General features: G+C 51.0%; 12 protein-coding genes across 12 annotated transcripts; 7 read left to right on the plus strand and 5 right to left on the minus strand.

The window, feature by feature from the left end:
- Nucleotides 1–157: 157 nt before the first annotated feature.
- Nucleotides 158–844, plus strand: CC1G_10411 (hypothetical protein; the record flags this gene model as incomplete). Its single annotated transcript, XM_001839975.1, has 1 exon — nucleotides 158–844. The coding sequence occupies one exon, from the start codon at nucleotides 158–160 to the stop codon at nucleotides 842–844; it is 687 nt and encodes a 228-aa protein (XP_001840027.1).
- Nucleotides 845–1,233: 389 nt separating this feature from the next.
- Nucleotides 1,234–4,260, minus strand: CC1G_10412 (eukaryotic translation initiation factor 2A). The gene is made up of 5 exons (XM_001839976.2): nucleotides 4,145–4,260; nucleotides 3,359–3,500; nucleotides 2,610–3,310; nucleotides 1,562–2,559; nucleotides 1,234–1,505 (listed from the first exon to the last, which is right to left on the minus strand). The coding sequence occupies exons 1-5, from the start codon at nucleotides 4,173–4,175 to the stop codon at nucleotides 1,368–1,370; spliced, it is 2,010 nt and encodes a 669-aa protein (XP_001840028.2). The 5' UTR covers nucleotides 4,176–4,260; the 3' UTR covers nucleotides 1,234–1,367.
- A 2,279-nt stretch (nucleotides 4,261–6,539) lies between these two features.
- Nucleotides 6,540–7,852, plus strand: CC1G_10414 (hypothetical protein; the record flags this gene model as incomplete). The annotated part of the gene is made up of 9 exons (XM_001839978.1): nucleotides 6,540–6,633; nucleotides 6,700–6,752; nucleotides 6,814–6,830; nucleotides 6,890–6,955; nucleotides 7,008–7,123; nucleotides 7,191–7,359; nucleotides 7,432–7,577; nucleotides 7,627–7,765; nucleotides 7,834–7,852. The coding sequence occupies 9 exons, from the start codon at nucleotides 6,540–6,542 to the stop codon at nucleotides 7,850–7,852; spliced, it is 819 nt and encodes a 272-aa protein (XP_001840030.1).
- A 1,429-nt stretch (nucleotides 7,853–9,281) lies between these two features.
- On the minus strand, nucleotides 9,282–9,617 carry CC1G_14020 (hypothetical protein; the record flags this gene model as incomplete). Its single annotated transcript, XM_002911936.1, has 1 exon — nucleotides 9,282–9,617. One exon carries the CDS (start codon nucleotides 9,615–9,617, stop codon nucleotides 9,282–9,284), a length of 336 nt encoding a protein of 111 aa, XP_002911982.1.
- Nucleotides 9,618–11,454: 1,837 nt separating this feature from the next.
- Nucleotides 11,455–13,520, minus strand: CC1G_10415 (hypothetical protein; the record flags this gene model as incomplete). Its single annotated transcript, XM_001839979.2, has 4 exons — nucleotides 11,455–12,493; nucleotides 12,543–12,825; nucleotides 12,882–13,038; nucleotides 13,089–13,520. 4 exons carry the CDS (start codon nucleotides 13,518–13,520, stop codon nucleotides 11,455–11,457), a joined length of 1,911 nt encoding a protein of 636 aa, XP_001840031.2.
- A 148-nt stretch (nucleotides 13,521–13,668) lies between these two features.
- CC1G_10416 (hypothetical protein) lies at nucleotides 13,669–14,931 on the plus strand (the record flags this gene model as incomplete). Its single annotated transcript, XM_001839980.1, has 5 exons — nucleotides 13,669–13,779; nucleotides 13,834–13,963; nucleotides 14,035–14,322; nucleotides 14,379–14,473; nucleotides 14,524–14,931. The coding sequence occupies 5 exons, from the start codon at nucleotides 13,669–13,671 to the stop codon at nucleotides 14,929–14,931; spliced, it is 1,032 nt and encodes a 343-aa protein (XP_001840032.1).
- Nucleotides 14,932–15,624: 693 nt separating this feature from the next.
- CC1G_10417 (hypothetical protein) lies at nucleotides 15,625–16,418 on the minus strand (the record flags this gene model as incomplete). The annotated part of the gene is made up of 4 exons (XM_001839981.1): nucleotides 15,625–16,024; nucleotides 16,082–16,150; nucleotides 16,204–16,260; nucleotides 16,309–16,418. 4 exons carry the CDS (start codon nucleotides 16,416–16,418, stop codon nucleotides 15,625–15,627), a joined length of 636 nt encoding a protein of 211 aa, XP_001840033.1.
- A 289-nt stretch (nucleotides 16,419–16,707) lies between these two features.
- CC1G_10418 (hypothetical protein) lies at nucleotides 16,708–17,716 on the plus strand (the record flags this gene model as incomplete). Its single annotated transcript, XM_001839982.1, has 3 exons — nucleotides 16,708–17,170; nucleotides 17,230–17,244; nucleotides 17,295–17,716. The coding sequence occupies 3 exons, from the start codon at nucleotides 16,708–16,710 to the stop codon at nucleotides 17,714–17,716; spliced, it is 900 nt and encodes a 299-aa protein (XP_001840034.1).
- Nucleotides 17,717–18,494: 778 nt separating this feature from the next.
- Nucleotides 18,495–19,304, plus strand: CC1G_10419 (hypothetical protein; the record flags this gene model as incomplete). The annotated part of the gene is made up of 5 exons (XM_001839983.2): nucleotides 18,495–18,540; nucleotides 18,597–18,692; nucleotides 18,743–18,937; nucleotides 19,003–19,220; nucleotides 19,269–19,304. The coding sequence occupies 5 exons, from the start codon at nucleotides 18,495–18,497 to the stop codon at nucleotides 19,302–19,304; spliced, it is 591 nt and encodes a 196-aa protein (XP_001840035.2).
- A 1,270-nt stretch (nucleotides 19,305–20,574) lies between these two features.
- On the plus strand, nucleotides 20,575–21,336 carry CC1G_10420 (hypothetical protein; the record flags this gene model as incomplete). The annotated part of the gene is made up of 5 exons (XM_001839984.1): nucleotides 20,575–20,619; nucleotides 20,680–20,757; nucleotides 20,808–20,943; nucleotides 20,993–21,052; nucleotides 21,107–21,336. 5 exons carry the CDS (start codon nucleotides 20,575–20,577, stop codon nucleotides 21,334–21,336), a joined length of 549 nt encoding a protein of 182 aa, XP_001840036.1.
- Nucleotides 21,337–21,953: 617 nt separating this feature from the next.
- On the plus strand, nucleotides 21,954–22,633 carry CC1G_10421 (hypothetical protein; the record flags this gene model as incomplete). Its single annotated transcript, XM_001839985.2, has 4 exons — nucleotides 21,954–22,011; nucleotides 22,062–22,256; nucleotides 22,309–22,374; nucleotides 22,428–22,633. The coding sequence occupies 4 exons, from the start codon at nucleotides 21,954–21,956 to the stop codon at nucleotides 22,631–22,633; spliced, it is 525 nt and encodes a 174-aa protein (XP_001840037.2).
- A 221-nt stretch (nucleotides 22,634–22,854) lies between these two features.
- Nucleotides 22,855–23,377, minus strand: CC1G_10422 (hypothetical protein; the record flags this gene model as incomplete). The annotated part of the gene is made up of 2 exons (XM_001839986.1): nucleotides 22,855–23,252; nucleotides 23,305–23,377. The coding sequence occupies 2 exons, from the start codon at nucleotides 23,375–23,377 to the stop codon at nucleotides 22,855–22,857; spliced, it is 471 nt and encodes a 156-aa protein (XP_001840038.1).
- Between the last annotated feature and the right edge of the window lie 317 nt (nucleotides 23,378–23,694).

Raw genomic sequence — 23,694 nt, forward strand, 5'->3', positions numbered from 1 at the left:
TGTCCTTCTGTATGGAGCTGGTCCCCGCTCCAGATATATAAGGGCGCCCGAGGTGAAGCTATATCAACGTACATCGTCTCTCAAACGCGTCAGTAATCCGAGCCCCTGAGCCTCCTGGTAAATCTCACTCTCAAGACACATCTTCAACACAACGAAAATGGCTGCAATCTATCCTTCGTACCTCTTCTACACCAATGGGCTCCTCCGTCTGGACCGCCCGCTCCCTGCCCTTGTTCCCTGCGACGGTCTCGAGAGCCCAGAAATTGACAATACAGAGCTGGACCAATTCTTGACTCACCAAATCGACCACGTCTTTATCCTGCCTCGCATGATTTGGAACAGTGACAGAGGCACCTCTGTATTCCACCCTTTGCTCACCTATGACGGAAGGCACGGCCGTGGCTTAAACCTTAAGGACATGTCCCATTCACCCGAGTACTGCGAACAAATCCTCCGGAAAGGATTTGACGACATTCTCACTGATCCTTTGGTCCCCAACGAGGTCATTTCCCCTTTATTGCCTGACGCCCCGTTCCTCAAAGTCACTATCGACGCATTTGGTCCAAAAGAGTACGACTTTGGCATTCCCTGCCTAGACGAGGACGGTATACCCCGAACGTGGGGATGGATTGCATACAAGCTTGCCAACATGGTCTCGAGCGTCGTCAAGAGCGCCATTAGGAAGGGGAACTGTCGTACTCCTCCTTCTCTCATCAGTAGTGCCGCCGCCCCAAAGACCTATGACTTGGAATGTTTGCGGATTATGGGCCTGCTCTTCTTCGAAGAACGTGGCACCTGTGTTCCGGTTCTTGGGTACACCCCTCCTCCCTGCAGCTTGAATTGAAAGTCTTCCAATGCGCCTTGGTATCCCCTCTCCTGTATTCTGTCGCATAATATATAGCGTGTAATACTAATTCAATTGTCCACGAATTGTACTTATCCGTGTGCACATCCTCTGATTCCTCTAAGGGAACCAGCACGTCTTGACCAAGATCCAGACTTGAACTAGCAGCTCGTTCGAAAGCACGTCACGCTTCTATCCATTAGTATGTACATCCAGATACAACCCACAAAACTAAGCCTAGGATCACCTAAATACGAAGGAAAGCTAAAACGAAAGCAGTCATGAAGAAAAACCAAACCATGATGTCTAACGATGGGCCCTGGGTGCCAAGACCCACCCCACCCATATTTTGTAAGCGTCGTGAATGCGTACAACATGCTTTTCTAAGAAAAAGAAAAAGGTCGTATCGACATTATCGTGTACTATGCACACACATCATGTACATGTCCGTGAAGAGCGAGTGAGGCAGAGCACAGCACAATGCGACAGATGACGATGATGGGAAAGGGAAGGGAGTAGGGGTTTACGAGGAGCCAGCCTGAGCGTTCAAGCCAGCGAGCTCCTTCCTGATGTCAGCCTCTCCTTCGATCTTCTTCAACTGGGTGGCTTCGAGGCGTTCTCCCCTCTTCTGCTTCTCCTTCAGCTCGTCGATGGCCTTGAGCTATACGAACGATAATCATGAGCAACATCCCGAGCCACTGGAAAGGTCTCACGAACCTTCTTGTTCAAGTTTCTAATCTTCTTCGCGACAGCATCAAGTCCATCGCCACCGGGGGTAACAGGGGTCTGAGGCTCCAATGCCGCAGGCGTCGAAGGAGCCGGGGGAGTAGGCGCAGCTGATCCGTTACCCGAACCAGGCTGAGCCCTGTTCTTGCCCTTCTTGCCTCCACCTCCTCCCTGCTGCCCATTCGCAGCACCAACATCAACAGCGGGAGGCGTACCGGCACCTCCATCCTGCCCTTCACCGTCCTTCTTCCCCTTCTTCCTCCTACCGCCCTTCTTCTCCTCACTCGGGCCCGAGCCTGGAGGTGGAGCACCGGGCACCACTCTCCTCTGCCCATTTCCGTTTCCATAGCCGTTGGATTGGGATCCGTAGCCGGGCGCACCAGGAACGGGTCCCCGCCCGTATCGAGGAGGTGTGGAGGTACCGTCCAGGCGGATACCACCCTCGTCTTCACGTTTGAAGATAGCGGGTGTGGCGAGTCCTCGGGCGCCAGGTGGTCGGTAGGCACCAGCCGGTTTGGCGGGCGTGGCGCTCTTCTTGCCCTCGTTGCTCTCGTTGTAAGCCTTGACACTGGGAGCCGGGGCCGGGGCAGGTGGGATGGCTTGCGGGAAGGGAGGGACGCCTTCGACGGGGGTGGGACGCCAGGAGGCCTGGTAGAGCTCTTCAGTGGCTTGAATGTGGACGAGAGGACCTGTGCAATGCCAGATCTTGACGCCGTTGTCGACACGCAGACGGGGTGACAGGGTGGCGGTGAGGATGAATCGACCATCGGGGGACCATTCACAGTGGGAAGTGTTGGGCGCGTCGATGGTGCACAGCTTCTTCACGGTGCGGCGGTCGAAGATGTCCATCTTACCCGCAAGGTTACCGAAACCGGCGAGAGCGATAAGTCGACCTTGAGGGTTGAAGGAAATGAAGTTGTATGGAGCCAGGCCGAAATCGTGGACACTGCGAACACGGTGGTCGAACAACATCGTCTTAGCGGGCATATCTACCTCAAAGTCAGTTAGTGAATCGAGACGGAGATGGAGCTTCACTTACATCCGTAGACCACTCCGAACTCTTTTGAGTTGGGACTCCATGCGAAATCGTGGATAGGCCCTTCCTTGTCGAGCGTCACACGGCAATCGAAGTTGCCAGCTGCACTCAAAAGATAAAGCCCAGTCTCGCCATAGTAACTCTTGTTCGTGTTGTCGACCTCGGTTTGGGTGAGGAGCAGCACCTGGGTGCCCAAGACGTTCCACTTCATCTGAGCACGATCAGCCTTGAAGAACGTCTTTTGGCAGGTGGGTGGGGCGTTGAGTGAGAGAAGGCCGTAGACCTTGATGCTCGCGGGTGCTCCCTTCTTCTCAGCCACAAAGACTGCGACGGAAGGGTTGAGGCCGGGACTGAGCGCGATGTTGGTGGCGCCCTCGACCTTGAGCTTGTCGGCAATACCCTTGGACCATTCGGATGGCCTGTACACCTGGATCTCGGATGATACGAGGCGAACAGCATGGGACTCGGAGATGGTGTACTGGATTTGCCATCCTTCGATCGACTTTTGGGAGAAGGAAATGAGTTCCTCTCCGGTGGAGACGGAGAAGACGCGCAAGTTCTTGTGCTGGGCGCCGTCCTCGAGCTTGACGGGGCGCTCCCATGTCGAGAGGTAGGTTCCACGTGGAGAAAAACTCATCTCGATGATGTTCGGGAGGGGCAATTCCTGTAAGAGTTGAGCACCCTCCGCCTGGAAGATACGCACACTGAAGCATGATCAGCCTCACTCGGTGGAGAATCGTAACGGTACATACAGAGTGGGAAGTGCGTAGGCATAGAGTCGACCATCGGCACTGTACGTGTAGGTCTTGGCGGCAACATCTGGAGATTCAAAGCCTTGAACGGGCAGGTAATCAGGGGTCCCTCCTACGAGACCGAGAGACTTTTGGGCGCGGACTTTTGGGCGAACAGTCAGTCATCTGATGGGCGCGAGAAGCGATCAAGGAAAAAAAGCAAAAAAGAGTGAAAGCATTTAAGCAACCACACTGTTGGTCCAGCCATTCCACAAATACCAGGTGAACAGCCTCGTGAATCTGGCGTCCGGATCCCGGGGTGCCAGCGATGCTCGTTGGCCAGGGATTGGGAAGGATGTCCTAGGCACTTTTTAAGGGCCCAGCCCGCTGTGGTAACGAGGTCCGGGTGGAACCAACACACACGACCGCCTCGTGGATCCGATAGAACGTGGCCCAAGCCCCACCAATACGCCCAAGGCGCGTCTCCCGGCTAGGAGACGAGCTCAAACCAGACAGGTATCCGTGGTAAAGCTTTGTGGACGCCCAAATATCCCCAGGATGCAAAAACTGGCTTTGGGTCGCCTGTGGGCCTTTGTGGAGGCCAAATCAGCGGGCGCCGGCAGAGATTCAGCATCCAGATTCCCCTGGTGGCCTCCTGGTCGTCCATAGGTAGATTTCGTTGCTTTTCCTGTGTATCCCAGTCGTACCCAACCTATATTTTTTGAATTCTTCCACATCGATATCGATTCCCTCCAGATTCTCCGCAAACCACAATCTTCCAATGCTCAAAGCAGAAACAGGACTCACATGCGTATTGTTGAGAGACTTGAGCTGCCATTGAAGCTTTCCTTGAACGTTCTCGACAGATGTGTGCTGGCCAACGATTGAAGCAACCTAATGCTTCAAACCTAAAGGGAGAAGAGAAGAAACTGAAGAAGAAGAGGAAGACTATTAACAAATCGAAAATCAATCCGGTCGTGGTCAGAGTTTAGGGCAGGTCGATCGCTGGAGTTCACGTGATCCTACCTGGTCGGGAGTTCGAACCCAAGGGACACCGCTTTAGCCTGCGCGATCCGCATCGCGGTGCATGGCGAAGACAAGTGCACCAAAGACGTTGGGGATGACAGGTTCATCCACATACGACTTTTTTTATCCCTCCCCTAAGGGCTGAAATAAGCGCTAAGGCGCTTACTGCAGGATCTGATCCACTTGGCACGCGGTAAGGAGAAGGGTTCTTGCGATTTCTATCATCCTCGGACATCTCCCCGAGATTTATGTCACCACGAGAGCACACCCATTAAAATGTGAGCGCTTCGATACCAAGTCGTGATTCCTTGGCCTCTATTGGGATCGCTATCACGCACAGTGCGAACAGGACATACAACGTACTACATATCCAACTTTTGCAATGGAAACTCCTGTTATGACGGGAGAATATGCGGCAGGGGCTCGCGTTGCGACTTATAGTGGGGGTATGTAACAATCTATCAGCAGATCACCAGCTCGATGACGCCCGGTACCTGGCAGTTGCGGCATGCACGTTTCTCCTCTACGACGTGATGTTAACATTCCAAGATGAGGTCTGTGTCCGTTCTTTCTCCTTTCCAGCCATTCAGTAAAAGAAAATATGTTCCACTGAAGGTTCAGCTCATCTGGCCGTATGTCACTGGCTTTGATCTTACGCGAAGGCCTACCGTAATCAGAGTTTCGTAGCCAACCTTGGTGCCTTCCAAAGTTCATCTTTCTATTCATTCGATATTTCACAGTAGCAGTGCAGATGTAAGTGACGACATCTATAGAACGAAGTTGACGGATCTACCCAAACTCTATTCGTCCAGATCGACGCAATTCGGCAGCACCACAAAGCTCAGGCCGCGCGAGTGCCACGCCTTGATGGCTTATGAGGCAGTAGCGGCCATGCTCGTCCTTTGTTCAGTCGATTATATTCTTCTAGCACGAGGTAAGCCCCTGTAGTACCAAGAGAGTATAGGAAACTCATTTGGAGCACCGTTCATTTACGATCCCAGTTCACGCACTATACATTCACATGCCTTTGGTGAAATACCTCACGGCTTCTCTTTTCGTCGCTGAGATTGTTGTCGTTTTGACTTCTTTGATAATCGCTCTTTCCACGTCCAAATTCGACGACCATTGTGTTCTTGTTGAAGCGCCTCCCGTCTCTCTCATAGCCAGGTAAGTTTATCTTGCTCTCTCCACCGCTGTTCAACGAGAACGTGCAGATCTGACATGTACAATTACCAATGACAGCATCCCGGTGGTGGTATTCCAAACCGCTCTGTTTGTAGCTACCATTTGGAGGTGCTTCTCTGTGGTTAGGGCAGCTGGATGGAAACAAGTGCGCCTCACTACGGTTCTCATGCGGGACGGGACTTGGACGTTCGTCCTCGTATTCGGTGAGCTGTTCTGTTGATTTGTGAAATACTTCACCCTTAACCACGCTCAGTGTTTTTGCTCTTCGCTTGTATATTGAATGGAATCGCCACAAATGCGCTCTCCGATTTGCTGTACGGGTAAGTCCACCATTTAGATCAGGCAATCAAACCTTATAATCTCGATTCAATACCTCAGCTCCCCAACTATCATATTCAGCTGGATGAATACCCTCTTCGCCTTCTGCGTGCGTGAAATCTACAAAGCTTATCTCCACTTTCTATCTTATCACAGTTCTTGATAGGGATATCGACTGCTTCTTAACTTGCGGAAAGCGAACGCTGATACTCCATCTCCCACCTCTATGTTTCACACCAGACATGACCTTGTGTTCGCGCCAAGCACAGTGTCATTCCTTCCCGACCACCTTTGACAGGCGAGAACAGTAGACAGGTGTTTGGGAGTAAGAAAATTTGTCCATATTCACTACATCGCCGTCGTCTTTTTACATTACACCTAAGCGCCCGGGCGCTTAATAGCAATCTCATCTCAGGCACCTGTAGTTTTGCGATGAACGCGTTATGGACATCAGTGACTATCTATTATCAGTAATTGACAAATAAGGAAGATCGCCAAATCCGATTGGATACCCACCCTCTGGAGCAGAGAAACAATACACGGTATGTCAAGATCCTTGTCACCTTCAGTTCCAGTACTTTATCTAGGATTCTTATACCGCACTATTTTTCCTCCAGGCTCCCCCTCGCCTCGGGCACCACAGACTCCTGGTACAGTATCAGTCTCGTCAACCATGGATGGCCCTCCAGGTGTTCCCCCTCCTGGTATTCCGCTCGAGCTGATGCTCTATATGGCTCGACTCCAGAAGACCATCGGCTACAGTAATGGTATGGACGTCAATGTACTGCCGAGTAGGGCCCCACTCTGACAGAACTGACACCCTTCTCAAAAAGCTGCCGCTTGCGCATTCCTGGTATACGACGTCCTGATTACATTTTCCGGCGAGGTAAGGAGTCTTTTTCGTATGCCTTCAGAGCTCTTTTGGTACTGACGAGATCAATGTGTAGGTTCAGCACATCTGGACGTAAGTATAAAAATTTCGCTTTGTTCTTTCCAGGCTAAGCACTAAGCTCCTCGATTCAGTCAAGACTGGAATATCACGAAATTTCTTTTCTTTTTCATCCGCTACTTTGCTGTAGCGGCTCAACTGTGAGTGAATTGACTGACTCATTTGCAAACCCACCTCACTCCAGCGCTCCAGGTCTGCACAGTTCATAACTGTATCATCCGCTCGTGATTGTTTTACCCAGAACGTGTGGCAAGCGGTGGCTTCCACACTCCTTATGACACTGGTGGACTATGTTCTCGTGCTGAGAGGTAATCCCACTGGGCTAAAACGCGCCTACTATCCACGAACCCATGACTAACTCTTTGGTTTCCACAGTGTTTGCCCTTTATCACCAGAAAAAATACATAAAGTGGTCCATAGGCATCATCTTCGCTGTAGAGGTCGCAGCCATTGCTACTGCTATGGGGCTTTCTATACCTCGTTTAGCCTTCGATGATCACTGCATTCTGATATCAGAGCCGGGGAGGATTTTCCTGGTCACCACGTACGCACAGTCTCACTCCCATATGGTCGTTTTCTTTATGCTGACCTTTAACATAACCGCTTCTGCTGGCAGCATTTTTCCGGTGGTCTTCCAAGCTATATTGTTCCTTGCCACAGCATACAAGTGCGTTGGGCTAATCAGGACACTGGGGTGGAAGCAAGTACGATTGACGGGCGTCCTTATGCGCGATGGAACGTGGGCTTTCATTCTCCTATTCGGTAAGTTCAGACTCGTCATAATCTTGGACTCCACTGATATCAGTCGTAGTCTATCTATTGGGAGGTTGTGTGGCCCCGAAGACGTTTACGGGCATTCTGTTCGGGTATGTCAAGCTTACCGATCCTCACATTTCTGTTCCTGACCTTTATCTCCTGATAGCTGACTCCACACCATCTTCGCCTTTTGCGTATGTCGTTCCGGTGACTGATCATCGATCATCCTTCAGTAACCCCTGATTTTTTCACTTTCCCACAGGGATACCGACTTCTTTTAAACCTGCGGAAAGCGGACGCAGCTATGCAACACAACACCACTTCGATTTATGCAAGCAGTGCTGGTATGGGATTCGCACCAGGGCTTCCCTGCAAGGTATCGACTTCATCCACCAAGACTTATGTAAATTAAGAGGATACCCGCTGTGGTCACCCGACCCATCCGATAAGCTCTACCAGACCTTCTCTGCCAGAGAGCCTGTACTTATACTTACCAATGGAAGCTGCTATATGAAACGGAAATTGTGCGGGAAGGATTCCATCAAAGCCCAGATAACCGTCACACCGTATGTGTGTCTTATCACACCCTACCAGTAGGAACCTATAACCCCTACCTGTAGGGACAATATCACGTGGACATTTTGTTACTGCTTATGACATTTCCTTCGTAACAGTATCCCTTCACGCGGTCTCTATAGACCGCGTGAATTTGGCTTTCATCGTCGAGCAGTTCCTCAGGACCGTGGACGATTTGAGATCAAGGTACATTGATCAATTGCAGTTTCCAATGACTGCCACGATCCTCATGTCGTTTTTTAAGACTGTGCACCAGTAGAGGCCCGTTCACTTGGCCATCGCTGTCTCACGAGACTGCGAATATTCACAAAGTCGAACTAGGAATCGGTTTTAAATATAGGATATAAGGCATACTGCCCACTAGCGGGGGTACCCCCGGGTACCCTCGCTTTTTCGGTGGGGTACCGGTACACAGTAGCATTATACCGTATAATGGGAGCCCTTGGCATGGTTCCCGCTGTCAATCTACCACCCTGATACCCACCGAACACCACCGAAGCGAGAAACGGCTGATCTGATTGATTTAGTAAACAAGCCCCTATCAACCTACAGCCAGAGGTGCGAAAATTCATCTTTACCCTCCTCCAATTCTTCTGCTTCTCTCTCAGAGTCTAATTCAGCTTGATCATACGTTATCTCAACGTCTTCTGTGCCCCATCCATTTGGTTTCTCGTCCATTGTATGTCTCTTCCCAGTTCAACCCGAAATTCTGGCCAATGGAGCCCTGGGTGGTTGATTATTGCTCTTACACATGGGATGGGAGCCCATTTCTAAGTTAATAGTACAGATAGAATCTATCTGCGTCTTAATCAATCGTGAAATTCATGTACAGACGCACCGAGCGCCATCGAGAGCAAGGGAGAGATGTGAAGTTCAAATGTTCCAATTCAAGCTCCGCATCAAAAACGACCAAAACGGGCACTTCGCTGCCCGAAATGGACGCCGGCATCGCTCGGCGCCAAACCGCCTGCCAAATCCGCTCGAGCTTGGACCTCTGCTCTTCAAAAGACCTCCCACTTCCCAAATCGTCGAAAAGACCGTCGATTTCAGGCGATAGCTGGTCACGTGAGGGTACCGGGTACCGTGACACGGTTTCAATACATAGATAATACTACGTATACGACATCAAACACACTAGACAAGTTTAATGCCCAAAGCCTTCCGCAGGCGAACCCGGTTCCAGATGGACAAAAAGATCTTCGTGTACACGATTGCCCTTCTCTGTGACATGTAGCTGACAGATTTTCGGATCTTCTTCAGCGAACTATTTCCGCATTCAGCGGCGCTCGAGTTGATGGCCACTAGTCGGGGATCGACATTGGAGTTCCGAGGCCTGTTGGGACTCGGGTTCTTTTGCGCGGGGTTTCGCGCGTCCAAAATTCTCGACACCTTAAGGCCACGTGATGTCCGGTGAGGTCGAGGGTTCGACTCTCGGTGTTGCGGATTTTTCCTTTGTTGGTTTTGGGGCATTTTGTCCCAACAGGCCTCGGTTGTATGCCGTTTAACGGCCCGCAGCCCACTAGTATTCTGATAGGAAGGCCGCTGGAGAGCATTTGGTATGCCCAGAACTGTGGAAGTGGTCGATAGCAAAATGAGTGGCCTGGAAGAAGTGGGGCTCCCGGAGAAGACAGTAAGGTCCTAAGGCACAGGCAAAATCGTAGACGACGCGTTTGGGAGCCACCGGCCAACGAGTAACCATCGCCGCAAAAACATCGTCCCTCCCTTCGCTCTCTGCGATGCAATGAAACCCATAACATATGCTATGGGTACACCACGCCACCATGATCCCCCCCGTCAGCCGCTGCTCCCCGTATTGGGCATAATACTTGCCACATTTGTCGTCTGTCTTTGACGACCTATCCTTGCGGCCATCCCCCTTCAAACGAGGATACACGGGCCTGTGGCGTATCTGCGGCATGCTATAGTAGCACCCAGTCTATCGCACCTGTTAGAAAGACAGATTGAGACAACTCAGAAACGCAATACACTAGTATACGGGCCAATGCACATGCATGGCGGAGACTCGGCTTAAATAAGGCTCCGCCGTAATCACCTTTACTGATGTATTTAGAAAATGTAACAAAAGAGTAGTATTACTATAGTTAGTTCACTAACGAATACACAACGAAATTGTCTTACATGTTTAATAGACCCGACCCCTGGCTTAACCCCACCCGTAACCCGACGGGTTTTCCGCACGGGTTGGGTCTTAGATCATCGAAAACGGATAAGAAATGACTGAGATATGGTTAAAATAATAATTTGACCGTATCTCAGCCATTTCCCATCCGTTTCTGATGATCTGTGGCTTGTTTTAAAGATCTCGGGTCTGAAAATGGCGACCCATACCCGACCCATCGCAGGGTTGACCCGAAAACCTGCAGGGGTCAGCCGACCCTTGCTTTTCACTAATGATCCTCCTCGTTCCGGAATCCCCAGCCTCATGTACCCGGCCGCAATCTCCTCCACAACGGCAGCATTGTGCGGGATAAAATTTTAGCGTCTCATAACACCAATTATTAGCTTCAAAACGAGCCCAAAATCCAAGAAAACACACCAAAGATGAAGGAGATATCAGTAGTTGTCTTCTTTCCCCCTCAACTCCAGGTACCGGTGGAGCATTAGCTTGGCATTGGCTTGGCTGATGCAATAAGCGGAACTGGGACTCAATCAGTTCCGCTTATTGCGTCATTGCGGTGTTTCAAACTCGGACGCAACCGTGGCAACATGTTTTTGCAGCTACAGGTTTTTATGAAACCCCTTTTTTATTTTATTGTTATTTTTTTCTGTTAATGTTACTTAGAGTATTCTATATGACAGGAGAGAGGGAGTTTGACATGAATATACCGAAAAATATCCAGGAAGTAAGTGAAAGTGAAAGCGGAGACTGAATAAATCTGCAATGTACCATATAAGGTAATAAGTTCCCAGTTGACTGATGAAAGGGAACAAAATGCTCGCGCGCGCTCGCGTTAAATTACACTCAGCTTATTTAAGCCGAGTAACACCTGCTTCCAATCCGACGACGCTGATGGGCTTGGGAGTGACGCCAAACGATCGGGCAGCGGCTCGTGAACCTTCAAATCTCCCAGTATCTTCTCCACCCGCTCTACAATCCATTCCATTATCATTACAAGCGAAGGGACATCGCTTTCCACCCCGAGGAGTCCCATAAAGTGCTGGGATCGGGATCAAAGCTGCACGTCTCTCCAATGTCGGCTCCTGAAGAAACGATTTTACTGCGGCCAGACCTACGGCATTCACAAGTTGAAGGACGGATTCCTCCGCCGCCAACTTCACCAATCCATTAACCAACAAATTCCCCTCGAATAACACCAGCGCTCACCTGTCTGAAAAAAGACTTGTAGGCCAAGTCTGGCTTCTCGCCTTCTGCAAACGAACAAGGACCATAAACCGACGCAAATATATCTGCCACCGCTGGACATGTCTTGCGCAGCCCTTCCTCCACCGCCTCGAGGCGCCCCAGGTGTTCCCGAATTAATTTCACCTCTCGCGCGCGTGCACCGGAGCCTTTCAAGGGCGAACTGGAAGGTGTCGGCAGTGCATCTTCAGCCTCCCAGTCAGATAATCCATCCAAGTCAGGCGGATCAAGCACAAGGCGCAGTCGCTTCCGTAGATTTTTGTCCTCAATCAGCTGTTGTTTCTTGTGATACTTCATTTTCTCGCGAACCAGGGAGTCCTGGGATGGTGTTGTTGGTGGGCGGAGGGAGCTTCGAACGTGCTTGCGACCGAAGGCCAGCGTTATGCCATCCCAGATCACGGTGTCGGGGAACTCGCCGCATTTGCCACACGTCATGTCGTTGTCGAAGTTTTGAAGCTCTACGTACGCGAACCAAACCGAGCGGAAGAGGTCTTCTCCCATGAATGCCTGATTGAAGGCTGCGTAACGCCGTGCGAGATGCTGGACCCAAGCAGAGAAAGGCGTTTCCGAGAGAGTGTATGCACTTGTGTACTCCTCCATCAATTCATGGGAAACGAGGACAGTGTTGTTGTAATTGAAAAGCCCCATCTCTCGAAGATCTGGACCGATGAAACGGCGGCTGGTGGGAGGGCAGGTCGGACACCGCTGAAGCATGATGTGGTGTTCGTAGACTTGGGAGATCGTGTATATCTTGCACAATCGCTCGGTTGTTGGACGTGAGGGGTCGTAGAACGTTCTTCCCGATGGACAAGGACACGACGACGTTTCATTCAGGGGCAAAGGTACAGAAGGCGGCGAGCGAAACGGTGCTGGAACCGCATACAAATGAGGATCGCTGGGCAGAGAGGCCCAAGCCGGGACCTGGATTCCAAGGTACACGAAACGGACCCCGAACGTGTAATTACTGGTCAAGTAATCAATCTTCTGTGTTCAACGTTGACATCTTAACGTACGTACCCATGTCGGTCACAGTACTACCCCCCTCCCTCACTCCGTGGTCCCGATCCTGCTCCTCAGGATGCCCCACCAGTTCCTGGACTCTTCGGATGTGAACACAGCTCGAACCTCCATGATCCTTCGAACACTTCCAATCCCCACGCCAGCTCCCCGCCACCCCAGTATGGCGCACGATAGCCCGACCTTTCAGAGCCGATGACGAAGTGGATTTTACCGAGAACAAGGAGTATACCTCCTCGTTCTGGAGGACCTGGCGTAGGAAAAGAATAGCCGGGGAGTCTAATCACAACCCGGTCAATGCATATTTATTGAAAAACTTGCTGTGTGATACTCACCTGTATTCCTATCTTGCTGCATTTCAGACAGCGCCTCTATTTCAAAATAACGAAAGAATTGTCGATGAATGCATGTTGGGTCAAGACTCCTTGGGCAGGTACAGGCAAGGAGCAGGTCGCCGTCAAGAACCTGGTACTCCAGGTGAAACCAATGGTCCTACTCAGTTCAGTGCTAGTTCTAGCCCATGTAACATACATTTCACTTACCGTAGACTGTCTCCTCACGCAATCCCACCCTTGCACCGCAAAGAGATTGCGCTCAAGGAAGTAGAATCCAGCGACATGGGCATTGATCGCATCGACAAATGCGTCCAAGTCCGCCTCGGAATCCCCGGAGGCAGTGGCTGTGTGATCCATTTCGGAGTCTCCCGAAACAGCATAATCTCCCCAAGGAGACGGTTGACCATCCCACAAAACCGTATCTTCCTCCATATTGTCCACCCGCCGTTTTTTGCGACTGCCAATGTCCCGACGTGGCTTTGGAGTCTTGACCACTGTTCGGCGGACCTTAGTTGGTGAGTCCCAGTCCTCTTTCTCTACAGCTTCCAAAAGAGCTGAGGGGTACTCCCCATTGCCCGCTCCATCGCAGTCGCTGTCGTCGTCCCAAAGTATCTGGCATCGGCGTCTCGTGCTAGACATCTTGGTGCACTCGAAAGAACATCTTTCACTCGGAAGGAAACGGGCGGGATCGTTTCCTTCGGTGTGTCGCATCCCGATGTTTTCTCACCAAAACAAACACCTTGGAATCCACCCCACAAACACCTTTTGTCCTTGCTCTTGAACCGCCATGGCCGAAAATCCCAAAGAAAAGAGAAAGCGGGCGCCAAAGCGCTGCCTCAAATGCCCCGATAAGCCTCTTCTCTCCACCTGCGCTTTACATCGGTTCCGAAAGCCCAAGGTACGTTCTGATGAAAATCTGGCTATATATCGACACTCCTCTAACACGTTGTAGCCTGTTGAAGTACCTCAGGAAGAGCCACAGAGGCAGCCGCAGGCCCCTTTGCAGCCCGTCCTTCCTCAGTCCCCTGACCCTCCCCTGTCTCTACAAGCAGGATTGCCTTCCCAACAAGTCCCTGCGCCTGGTGCAGCTAATCCCGTGATCGATATTCCCGTCGATCCCCAACTGCTCGCAGAAGATCTCCTACGTGAGCAGCAGACGAATCAACCACAACACTCGCCACCCCCTCCAGCAACTCCCCCCCCTCTTCGCCGTCGCCTTCGTCTGCTCTGAGTCGTGCGGGGACGCCCAGCTCACCCAACCCCCCCAGCCCTTCTGGACAGAATCCCGGATACGATGAATCGTCTGTCGAGGAGGAGGATTCGGACGACGAGGTTGGTCAGAAGAGGAAGAGTAAAGGGCAGCAGTATCGCAGGCAACCCTCTGGCCGCAACGCGACCTGGGGCGTGGTAGAAGGTGCGGGCAGAGGTTCAGAGCCATACCGTAAGTCGGAATCATTTTGCGCAAGCGCTCAGACCATTAACGCCTGAATACCCCAGCCATTCACCGTGTCCGTGAACTCAAGCCGGTCATATCCTCTCAAAGGAAGGCTACGAAAGACCTCGACAGGTGGACCGCGGACCTTTTGTCTAGAGTGAGTCGCTTTTTTTGATACTTCAATTTCTGTAATGCTGACTATGACAGTGTGAATCCATTTCCACTCGTACAGGCTGCTGGCTTTACTTAGCCATGCAACACCCGGCCTCAAGAACACCGTTTGTGCATTTCACATCGCGAAAGCTTAGGAAAGATGCGCCCGAGCACGTCCGGAAAATTCACAATGAGGTTCGTCTGACGATGAATGCCCTGACTCGTGCCGACCGACGGGCTAGAGTCGAAGTGGAGTCGGAGCTACAGATGACGCAGCAAAAGCTTGCGAGTGCCGAGAAGCGCGCGGAGGACCTTGAGAGCAAGCTTGATGCTCTCTTGGAGAGGTTGGCACGTCACGAGAACTCGAGCAATTTGGGGGTCCACGGCGGCGCCTTCCAACGGCACGAGGGCGATCAGAACGTTGGGGAGGGGTCTTCGGGTCCGACGGTGGACACTAATTAAGTAGATGTTGTAGTATTCCCCTCGTAAATAAATTGTTTGTCATTGAATGATTGGCTTGTCTTTTTCTGGCGTCGCGTGAACAGTGTCCCAATGTCTGATTGGTTCATGGTAGGTGTCGCGAAGAGCGAACACTAAACCAAACCAAAGACCAGTGATGCGGAGCAGATAAGAACGGCGAGCGGGATAAGAGCGATGAGCGACGAATGCTGATGAATGCTGAAGCGGTGTATTGACGAAGAGGTCAAGCTGAGGAAATACAGAGGGATCTACCTAGCTTATATACACCTATTCTACAGTCTACATAGCCGCGATGAGTCAAGGTGACGAACGGATGGCGAGACACAAAAGAACAATAAGGAGAGTCACAAGGCTGCGCGAAGGCTGCGCGAAGAGCGAAGAAACAATAACGGGAGTAACGAGGCAGTGCAAGAATGGAGAGAACAATAAGACGTAGGGCGAAGGGCATAACGAGGCAGTGTTCCATGGGAGAAAGTGTCCGTGTCGAGAATAAGAGCAAAAATGAGAATAAAGAAAAGATGATAAAAACGATGAAAGCGATAAGATAAGATAAGGAAAAATAGGGGCTCGTACTTGCTGTTCACGACAGTAGGGGAAGAGGAGTTTTCGACTTTCCAGAGATTATATGACCTCCTGTACTTCGATACTTCTAGTGACTACATTTACTAAGTACATCTACAGTTGAAAGACAAGATTTTTCTCTCTGAAGGAACGGATTAAAGCCTCAAATCCTTCAAGGAGGCACGCTTCAATGTCCTCCACCATCCTCACCGCATCTCCTATTTGATTCATCATGCTCTCGACTGTCTTGAAATCCGAGCCAATCCCTGCACGGTCCAGAATGACATCGTAATGCACGCGCACTTGTTTGGTGAACGTTGCGATTCTATTGGCGTGGTAGGCGGCCGTGTTCCTTGCTTCAGCGATTGAAATGCCGTTTTCGAAATCCTTGAACAGCTGGCGGCAGAGGTTCAAACAATACGCAGAGGCGTCGTTGGAGACGACCCTCTGGTATGTTCTAAATATAACTCGTGCTGCCGCCACCGATCTCTTGACGGTCTCGTCATTATGAGTGCTGGGGAATGATTTGTTAGCCTCCCAGCGCAATGCAGATGTTCCGAACGGAACATACCTTGACCTGGTCGTTCCCTTTCGTCCTTCACCCAGCTGGGTCCAAGGTCGAAGCTCTCTGCGTGCCAGGCTAGGATGAAATAAGTGTTTCAATCTCAGGGAAATAGTGGAGAGATTGCGCACCGAGCAACGTTTTTGGCATGCTTCTCTCGCCGGTGCCTATTGATTTCATCTTTCTTTCTGTAGTGGTGTTAGGAATTTTTCGTTCCAAATAGGATAATATCTCACCTGGAATAATACTTCCTGTTCTTGGCTCGATTAGCCTCTTTTCTTTCGGCTTTTGTGTGATACTTCTTTGGGCGAGCCATCTCAAGGTGGAAGTTGGAGTCAAGTTGCATAGGTGAGTGTGAAGTGAATGGATGTCGTCGTCTGACTTTTTGTTGAGCCCGCATACTGGGGTGGGGTTTTCACCCACAGCAGGATACATGTTCTAAGGCATATAAAACGTGAAAACCAAGCCCTTTCTCGAGAACGATCGCAAGAAAATGGCGAGGTGGTTTAGTCTCTGTGGAGGAGGAGTGGCGGAGTCCGATGCCGATTGATGTCATCACAGAGGCAATCACTGGCCTGCTCAATCAATCCCCCATCAGTTTTTTTTTGGAACCATCTATCCGCATCCTCGTCGCCATGTCCTCTCCCTCCTCTAAGCCTACCTCCTCTAAGCCTGCCAGACCTAAATACGTCTGGGTGGCAGCTCCCGGTTCGGTTCGTCTGCCGCCAGTACCTAGACGCATACCCGCCGTTTATTCCTCAGCAACGCCCGCCTCTGCCTCGACGTCTACCACCGCCAGTGAATCGATCGAGCCGCCCATCGTCAATTCCTCCGATTCAAATAACGACTCGTCAGTTGGAGAAGACCCTGAATCCGAAGGGTCTTCTCTGCCGGAGCCTCCTGGGTGGGATCCGGAGAGCGTATTCTATGTCCCGATCCCAACCCCTGCGGATCGGGATGCTCGAACCCAAGTGGTTCGTACACTTGTGATGAAGCTCATGACACTCCCCACAAGACACGACTATCTTCGATTCGCTCTCTACCGCGTTACAATGCAATTTTTGGCAGACCTTAGTGGTATTTGGCTCAGAGATCCTGGTACGTTCTGCATGGCTCATACTGGATTGATGCTGACGCCTGTGCGTTCAAGTGACCAGACACTGGTGTCGTGGGTGAGTGTTCCACCCGTCTGCATATCGATCAAGGTTAACGTCTGCCACAGATCGTTCAAAGCCTACAAGCTTGGACGTTGTCTTTCGGGCCTGGAAGGCCGAGGCTAACAAGGCGTTAGGCGACTATCGTTGGTCGTGGCCCGGAATCAAGGACGAGATGCAGGCGATCTCCAAGGAGATCTACCGCGCTCTGGACGCGGAACGCAACGGAGAGAGCACGACTCAGCGGGGCCCCGAGGAGGGGTTCAAGAAGGGGTTCCGAGTGCGGGCACTTGCTGGGATCCCTACTCGTGTCCCGGTGGAGTACGGCTCTGATGGGAGGCTGCACTGGTGCGGCTACGTCTTTGAGGAGCTCTCCATGTCCAGCATCACCTACGAGGTCATCTCTGGCTGCCTTGTCGACGTGTGCGAAGAGCTAGGGTACGCGACCCCGCCTCCTTTGGAACCCGCCCCATGTCATGGTGGTGACTGATCCTATGGTCTCCCCCGGTATTTTCACACCTTTCCCCCATTGTTCCTTTCGGTCGGCAACCCACCACTCCATTGTCTTTCCTCGCTGTCTTCATCTTTTCTTTTTTACTTTCTGTACATCGTCTGCATTCGGTTTTGCTCTGGAAATTCATATTCTTTGGTTGTTGCAAGCACGAAAACTTGGTTAAGTCCGGGAAACATCCGCGGGAGGATCAAAACATCACAGAAGTGACGTCAAATGATCGGCGCACCATGTGAATGCATGACATATGGAGCACCGGCTCGCCTTTGTAGGGTTCTTGGCCTGAACTACCGCATGGTATGTGCGGATCGTTGACCGGATGTAACAGCCAAGGTCGATAGGAGGAGAGAAAAGGGGTGGAATTCAGATTGAATTCCTCGATAATCGGGTGGAATTTTGACTTGAGCCTGACCAGGTGGGCGCCGATGTGATGGATTTGGGGTCCTCGTGATTGGTTTCGCCGATCGTCTCGATGTCCTTCGATCCCAGAGGGTGCATTCTCCCAAAATTTTGGGGTGAAGGTGAGTCCTGATTGGTCTTCGTCGGCCACTCCTGTTTACCTGTGATTTCAGCTGTGAATTCAAGGTGTCAACGTCCCGATGGTCGCGACAGAGGTGGTTTGGCAACTCGCCGTCTCCACCCGCAATTTTCCCGGTTCGAAACCCCCCACATCCAGTCCCACGAGACCGCTCACCTTCCTCGCCCATTCAGCATCAACCATCTTCGTCGACTGAGCTAATCCTCTCGCATAGTCCCAATGGCAAAGAAAAGGAAGCAGTCACAACCACGGCCTACCACCATCGGTAAGGGTGTTTATTTCCCTGAAAATGTATCTAACATTGAACCTGAGGGATTTCAGGTGGTTATACTAAGGCTATCAAAGACCTAGAAGCCTCTCTGGATGCTGAGCAAGAAACGTTGGCGCATATGCTGTTGGACTACTCAGCTTCTGACCGTACGTCTGGGCCCTGCTTCGTTTGCTGTTCTTGATTCATACCCCTGTAGCCGGTGTGAGGGGCTGGAAGATGTCTCGTATCAAGGGGGCCAAGGGGAGAGTTTCTGCTTCGAAGGCACATTTGGGTCAGCTCAAGAAGGAGCTCGAGGCTCTCCGAGCAAAAGGAGAGAAGGCTGGTGAGCAGGGTGGAGGGCCTGCCAGTGAGAGTGGTGCTCCTTCGCCCCTGACTTCGATTGAGGACGATGGTGAGTCAGGTTTCCCATTGTGGGGTGGACGTTTGGCTAAACATTGGCAACAATGATGACACTAGGCCTCGATGCAGCGTTACTTGAACCGGACGACAATGTCGATGACCCAGAGCACGACGAACAAGTTTTGCACGGGAATGACGTGTTCAACTTGGCAGAGGACGACAATGAAATGAGGACGACCGTCAAAACCTTTGCGCAGCTTCTCGCTCCCTCTCTGTTAGAAACCGCGCCAGCAACTCGCGATAAACCAACTGAGCCAAAAAGGCCGCTATCACCGGTTAAGGTGATAGGTTGCTGGCACTATATATAGAGCTGATCATGTCAGGTATTGGTCGCCTACTGTCGAACGGAAGACGGATAGACGGATAAACGGATATGGGACGGACGGATTGACAGCAGGGCACTCAGTGGAATAACTCTAAGAATGATGTCTCGCAAGAGATAGGAAAAGTCCAAGCCTCATGAGCCAACGGACTCAGCTGGGAATTCTTGTGGCACCTTTATACATATCTCGGCTGAATATCCATCCCCTACTACCACCACTGATATCCCAGCTGGCTATGTACATGCTTTTGACACTAGCCCGCAAGATCATTGTTGTTGTTCCAGCTGGAACCCGGCCGGGGGTTGAAGAAGAGCCAGGCGTTTCCGTAATCAAGGACGGATAGACCAATAGTAGTAATTTAACCGCGCTCAGTTTTCTATTATCCTCGAACTCGGCTGGGACATCTACAAAGGTCAGCGCTCCAATGGGAAACACCACAGTTCAATTGTCTCAGCTGAAATGTTTTCGAAAATATCTTCCGGCTTGAGAGGGATGTCTACCGGGACCCATGGGGGATAAATGGCCATCAAGCATGTCTCAGCTGAAGGACCTTTGGGAAAATCCCACACTCAGCTGGGACATCCACCAAGACCCATAGTCAACCCAGGAGGCTATCATCGGAATTGTTCCAGCTGGAACCCAAGCTTATACTTCAACTAAATTGTATCAGCAGATCGCCCTCTTGAATTATCCCAGATTGCAATTGAGTTGTCTCAGCCGAACTACCTCTTGGATTAACACAGTACTCAGCTGGGACATTAACCATGATCAACACTCCCCCCGGTTCGACGTTCAGCCCGTGAAAGACGATCTTCAGCTGACTTCAGCCCAGTTGTCTCAGCTGAGACTGTTTGCTGAATCTCCTCGCGCTCAGCTGGGGCATCCCACTTACACCAAGACCCATCGGACAGATATCTATCCACCCTCAAGCAGATAGCTGGTATTCCTGGCCCTCGACCAACTTGTCTGAGCTGAGACGACCTCAGATTTATTTGAATACTCAGCTGGGACATCATACCTACGCCACTTGACATCTCGTTAGTCAACACCCATCGGACAGATATCTATCCACCCTCAAGCAGATAGCTGGTATTCCTGGCCCTCGACCAACTTGTCTGAGCTGAGACGACCTCAGATTTATTTGAATACTCAGCTGGGACATCATACCTGCGCCACTTGACATCTCGTTAGTCAACAGTTGACTTTATTACGTCTCAACTGCAAAGCCGCAATATAAACTCAACTGCTGACGCGGCACCTCCCTTCCAACCTCTTTCCTTCATTCTGTTCATCTCTAAAAACCAAAATGACCGGAAACGCGCACAACACCCCGGAACCAGTCCTCGACAAAGTAAGTTCGCTTATACCCACTCATTCTGATCAGTATAGATAACAAATATCTTTTCTGCAGGTTGACAGCAGCGCACCTGTGGCTAATGAACACCAAGGAACCGTCGGCGCTGACCACGTCTCAGCGGACAAGAACGAGGTAGGCACGCCACAACAATACACCCATTCCTCGTTAACCTTGTCCTCAAGGTCGGCTCTCAGGCTGATGTCAGTAGCCGTGCTTCTTCAGTCAATCTCCCGCGTCCTGGACACGGACAGCGATCCAAGAGCACCGCCGGAAAGGCCCCCAAACTTTCCAAAAAAAGGGCATACATTCAGCGAAGCCGTACGTAGACTAACCGTTCCCCTGAACTTCTTCTAACCGGGCTTCGCAGATTTTCCGATGCTTGAGAATCGTCGCCGAGACCGCCAACTCGCGGCTCGTGCTGCAGGATGTGAGTTATTAAATTTATCCTGCGTCTGTGGTCTCTTATTCTGTTTTGTTCTAGATGCCGCTATCGCTCGTTCCAAGCACAGGAGCATCGTCAGTCGCCTTGAACAACTTAGCAACACCCTCTTAGTTATCGACAACGTCCTGAACGACGGCGATCGCAACGATTCGGACAAGATCGACCACGCCCTGGCGCTCATTGAACAGGAGATTGGGGGGCATTGCCTTTGGGATTCGGGCGACTCTGACTGTGTTTCTTTGGGAGGAATTCATTCCGACAGCGACTAGGCTCACATCGATGTATCACTTTTCGCGAACTGTATATTTGTAATGCCATTTATTGTCAACCCTTCGACGTCACACCTCATCTGCCTTGGCTGAATTTGGAATACCCTTCTCGGTGCTCTCGGATGTCGCGTTGTCGTGGCTGAACTACCCTCAAGAGACATTTTCCACATCGGCTGCAACAGTCTTCCGCCGCTCTCAGGCGCGGATAAAGCCGCACCCGGATATCCGAGAACCAGTGGCCCAGTATCCGGACTTTGGAAAAGACCTCCTCTTGGCGGCGTCGATATCCGGACTTTTGCCAAAGAGCTACTTTTCCCGACCCCCCATCTCAGGACAAGGAAATACCTATCGTCTCAAGTCCGGACTTTCAATAACCTCTCTATTGGTTTTCAGGGGTCCTGGTCAAGGCAAAGTTGATGACGCATGCAGTTAAGGGAAGAGCGGCGCCGCTTCATCTTTATTACAAGTTTTACAACTTCAACGTCGGGGAATTTTCCAACCGCCCATTTGCATCCGCTCGGACAAGCTACACTTCTCGGATCACGGCCTCGACTGTCTATGGACCACCCTATTTAATCCAACCGGACTTTTCAAGGTTCAACATTCCCGCACAAACCATGAGCCCCATTGAATGGGAGTTGCTCGAAGTCGAGCATGCACTGGAACGCGTTCAAGGTATTTTCTCAAACATTCCCAGAAAATCACTGGCTCTGACCTGTCGTCAGAGTTGCGCAAGAGGCTACAAGCGCTCGAAGAGTCGGAAGCCCATACTCTGCCCGTGTTGACAGCAAACCTCACCTTTGAAAGCAGGGAGGAATGCGCAGATTACTTTCAATCTTGCATTCACGCGGCCCTGACTCGCGGTCTGAAATCTGCCAAATGCCTGGTCAAAATAGCGGAGTCTCACTGCGAGGGTGCTGGTGCGTAAACATTCCCTCGTTGTTACTCCACTAATGATCGATGGATTTCAAGTCGCAGCACCAACTTCTGATCGCGGAGACCTGTCGGATACGGGCGAAAATATCCGATTCCTTCACAGTAAGTTGTATCCGCCGCAGTCTCCCAATACACAACAGCCAACATCGAAATAGGTGTGTCAGATGCCTGGATGGAGATGGAGTTCATGATTAAACACAGAGAGGAGCACCTCCGACATCCGAATCAGGAAGTCAACCAGGTGCTCCTTGACGTTTTGCGAGGAGACATCCTGGAACTTGCCGCGAAGGCCGTAGGGCCTGGACGGAACCTGGTCAACGCTATTCGACAATTGCTGTTGGCAGAGATGGAAGAACCATAGCTTTTTTATCACCTCCCTCAGTGCTTCATAGATAAATCACGCTAAGAATAGAGTGATGGCAAAGTCGTTCCAATTTTTTACGGAATGCTAATCTGATCTCTTCGGATAGATTTGATTCAGACGGCGAAACCGAGAATCGTCCCAGGATAAGTATTTCGGATAGATTGTAAAATCAAATGAGAACGTTAGCGGTAACAGCATACTACCGAGTGCTTCCAACGTCAACAATGCGCCAGAAAATCGGAAATGAACCGTTTCGCTTTGCCAAACTCAGCGTCTAGTGAAGTCTCATTTCTTGAGGCCTTCGCTAGTAGATCCGGAAGGAACGAATCCAACATTTCCTCTACCAAGAGTCCCCTCATTTCTACCAAGCCTGGGTGAGGGTTGGCCGTTGGGGTAAACCTCTCAACCTCCTCTATCCGGCGGATAGCAAGCGACGCGAGACGGGTAATCGCGCGAAGCTCCTTGAGGGCATACCGCTTGGTGTTTTGGGCTTCATCCAGTTGGTCCAATAACCGAGGGTCTGCAAAGGGTAGAGCAGAAGACAGGTAGGGGAGTGAACTTGGGCTCCGGCAGTTGCCAATCTTCTCCTGGATGTCGGATATAGAGTGGCGTGACGCTTGAAACCCTCTTTACCAGCTGAACACCATCTTTCCAACATTCTCACTCACCTTGGAGGACTTCCAGATGTTTGAGAATGGCCCGCAGATCATTTTCAACCGCCGAAGTCAAGACGGTAGACATTATTGTGTTGGCCTGCTCGCGGGGTTAACAAGTGAATAACTTATTATAGCAAAGGTTGACAAACCAATAGCGAAACTAGGGAGGGGATCAATGGGCCACAATTCATGATTCCAGAAGGCAATTTATAGCATCCCGGTCTAACAGGTTTCCCAAGTACTTCCACCGTGGATTTACTTCTCTCGGATAAGTTAATCACTGTATCCGAAACAGGCCCTGGGGTTTAGCCTAAAGATGTACGTAGTTTCCGACGTATAACGCCTCAACAGTTTACTCCGTAAATCAGTAACAGACAGTCCAGCCAGGGAAACTGATACTTC

Source organism: Coprinopsis cinerea, assembly GCF_000182895.1.
Source record: "Coprinopsis cinerea okayama7#130 chromosome 2 map unlocalized cont3.2, whole genome shotgun sequence".
Classification (NCBI taxonomy): domain Eukaryota; kingdom Fungi; phylum Basidiomycota; class Agaricomycetes; order Agaricales; family Psathyrellaceae; genus Coprinopsis; species Coprinopsis cinerea.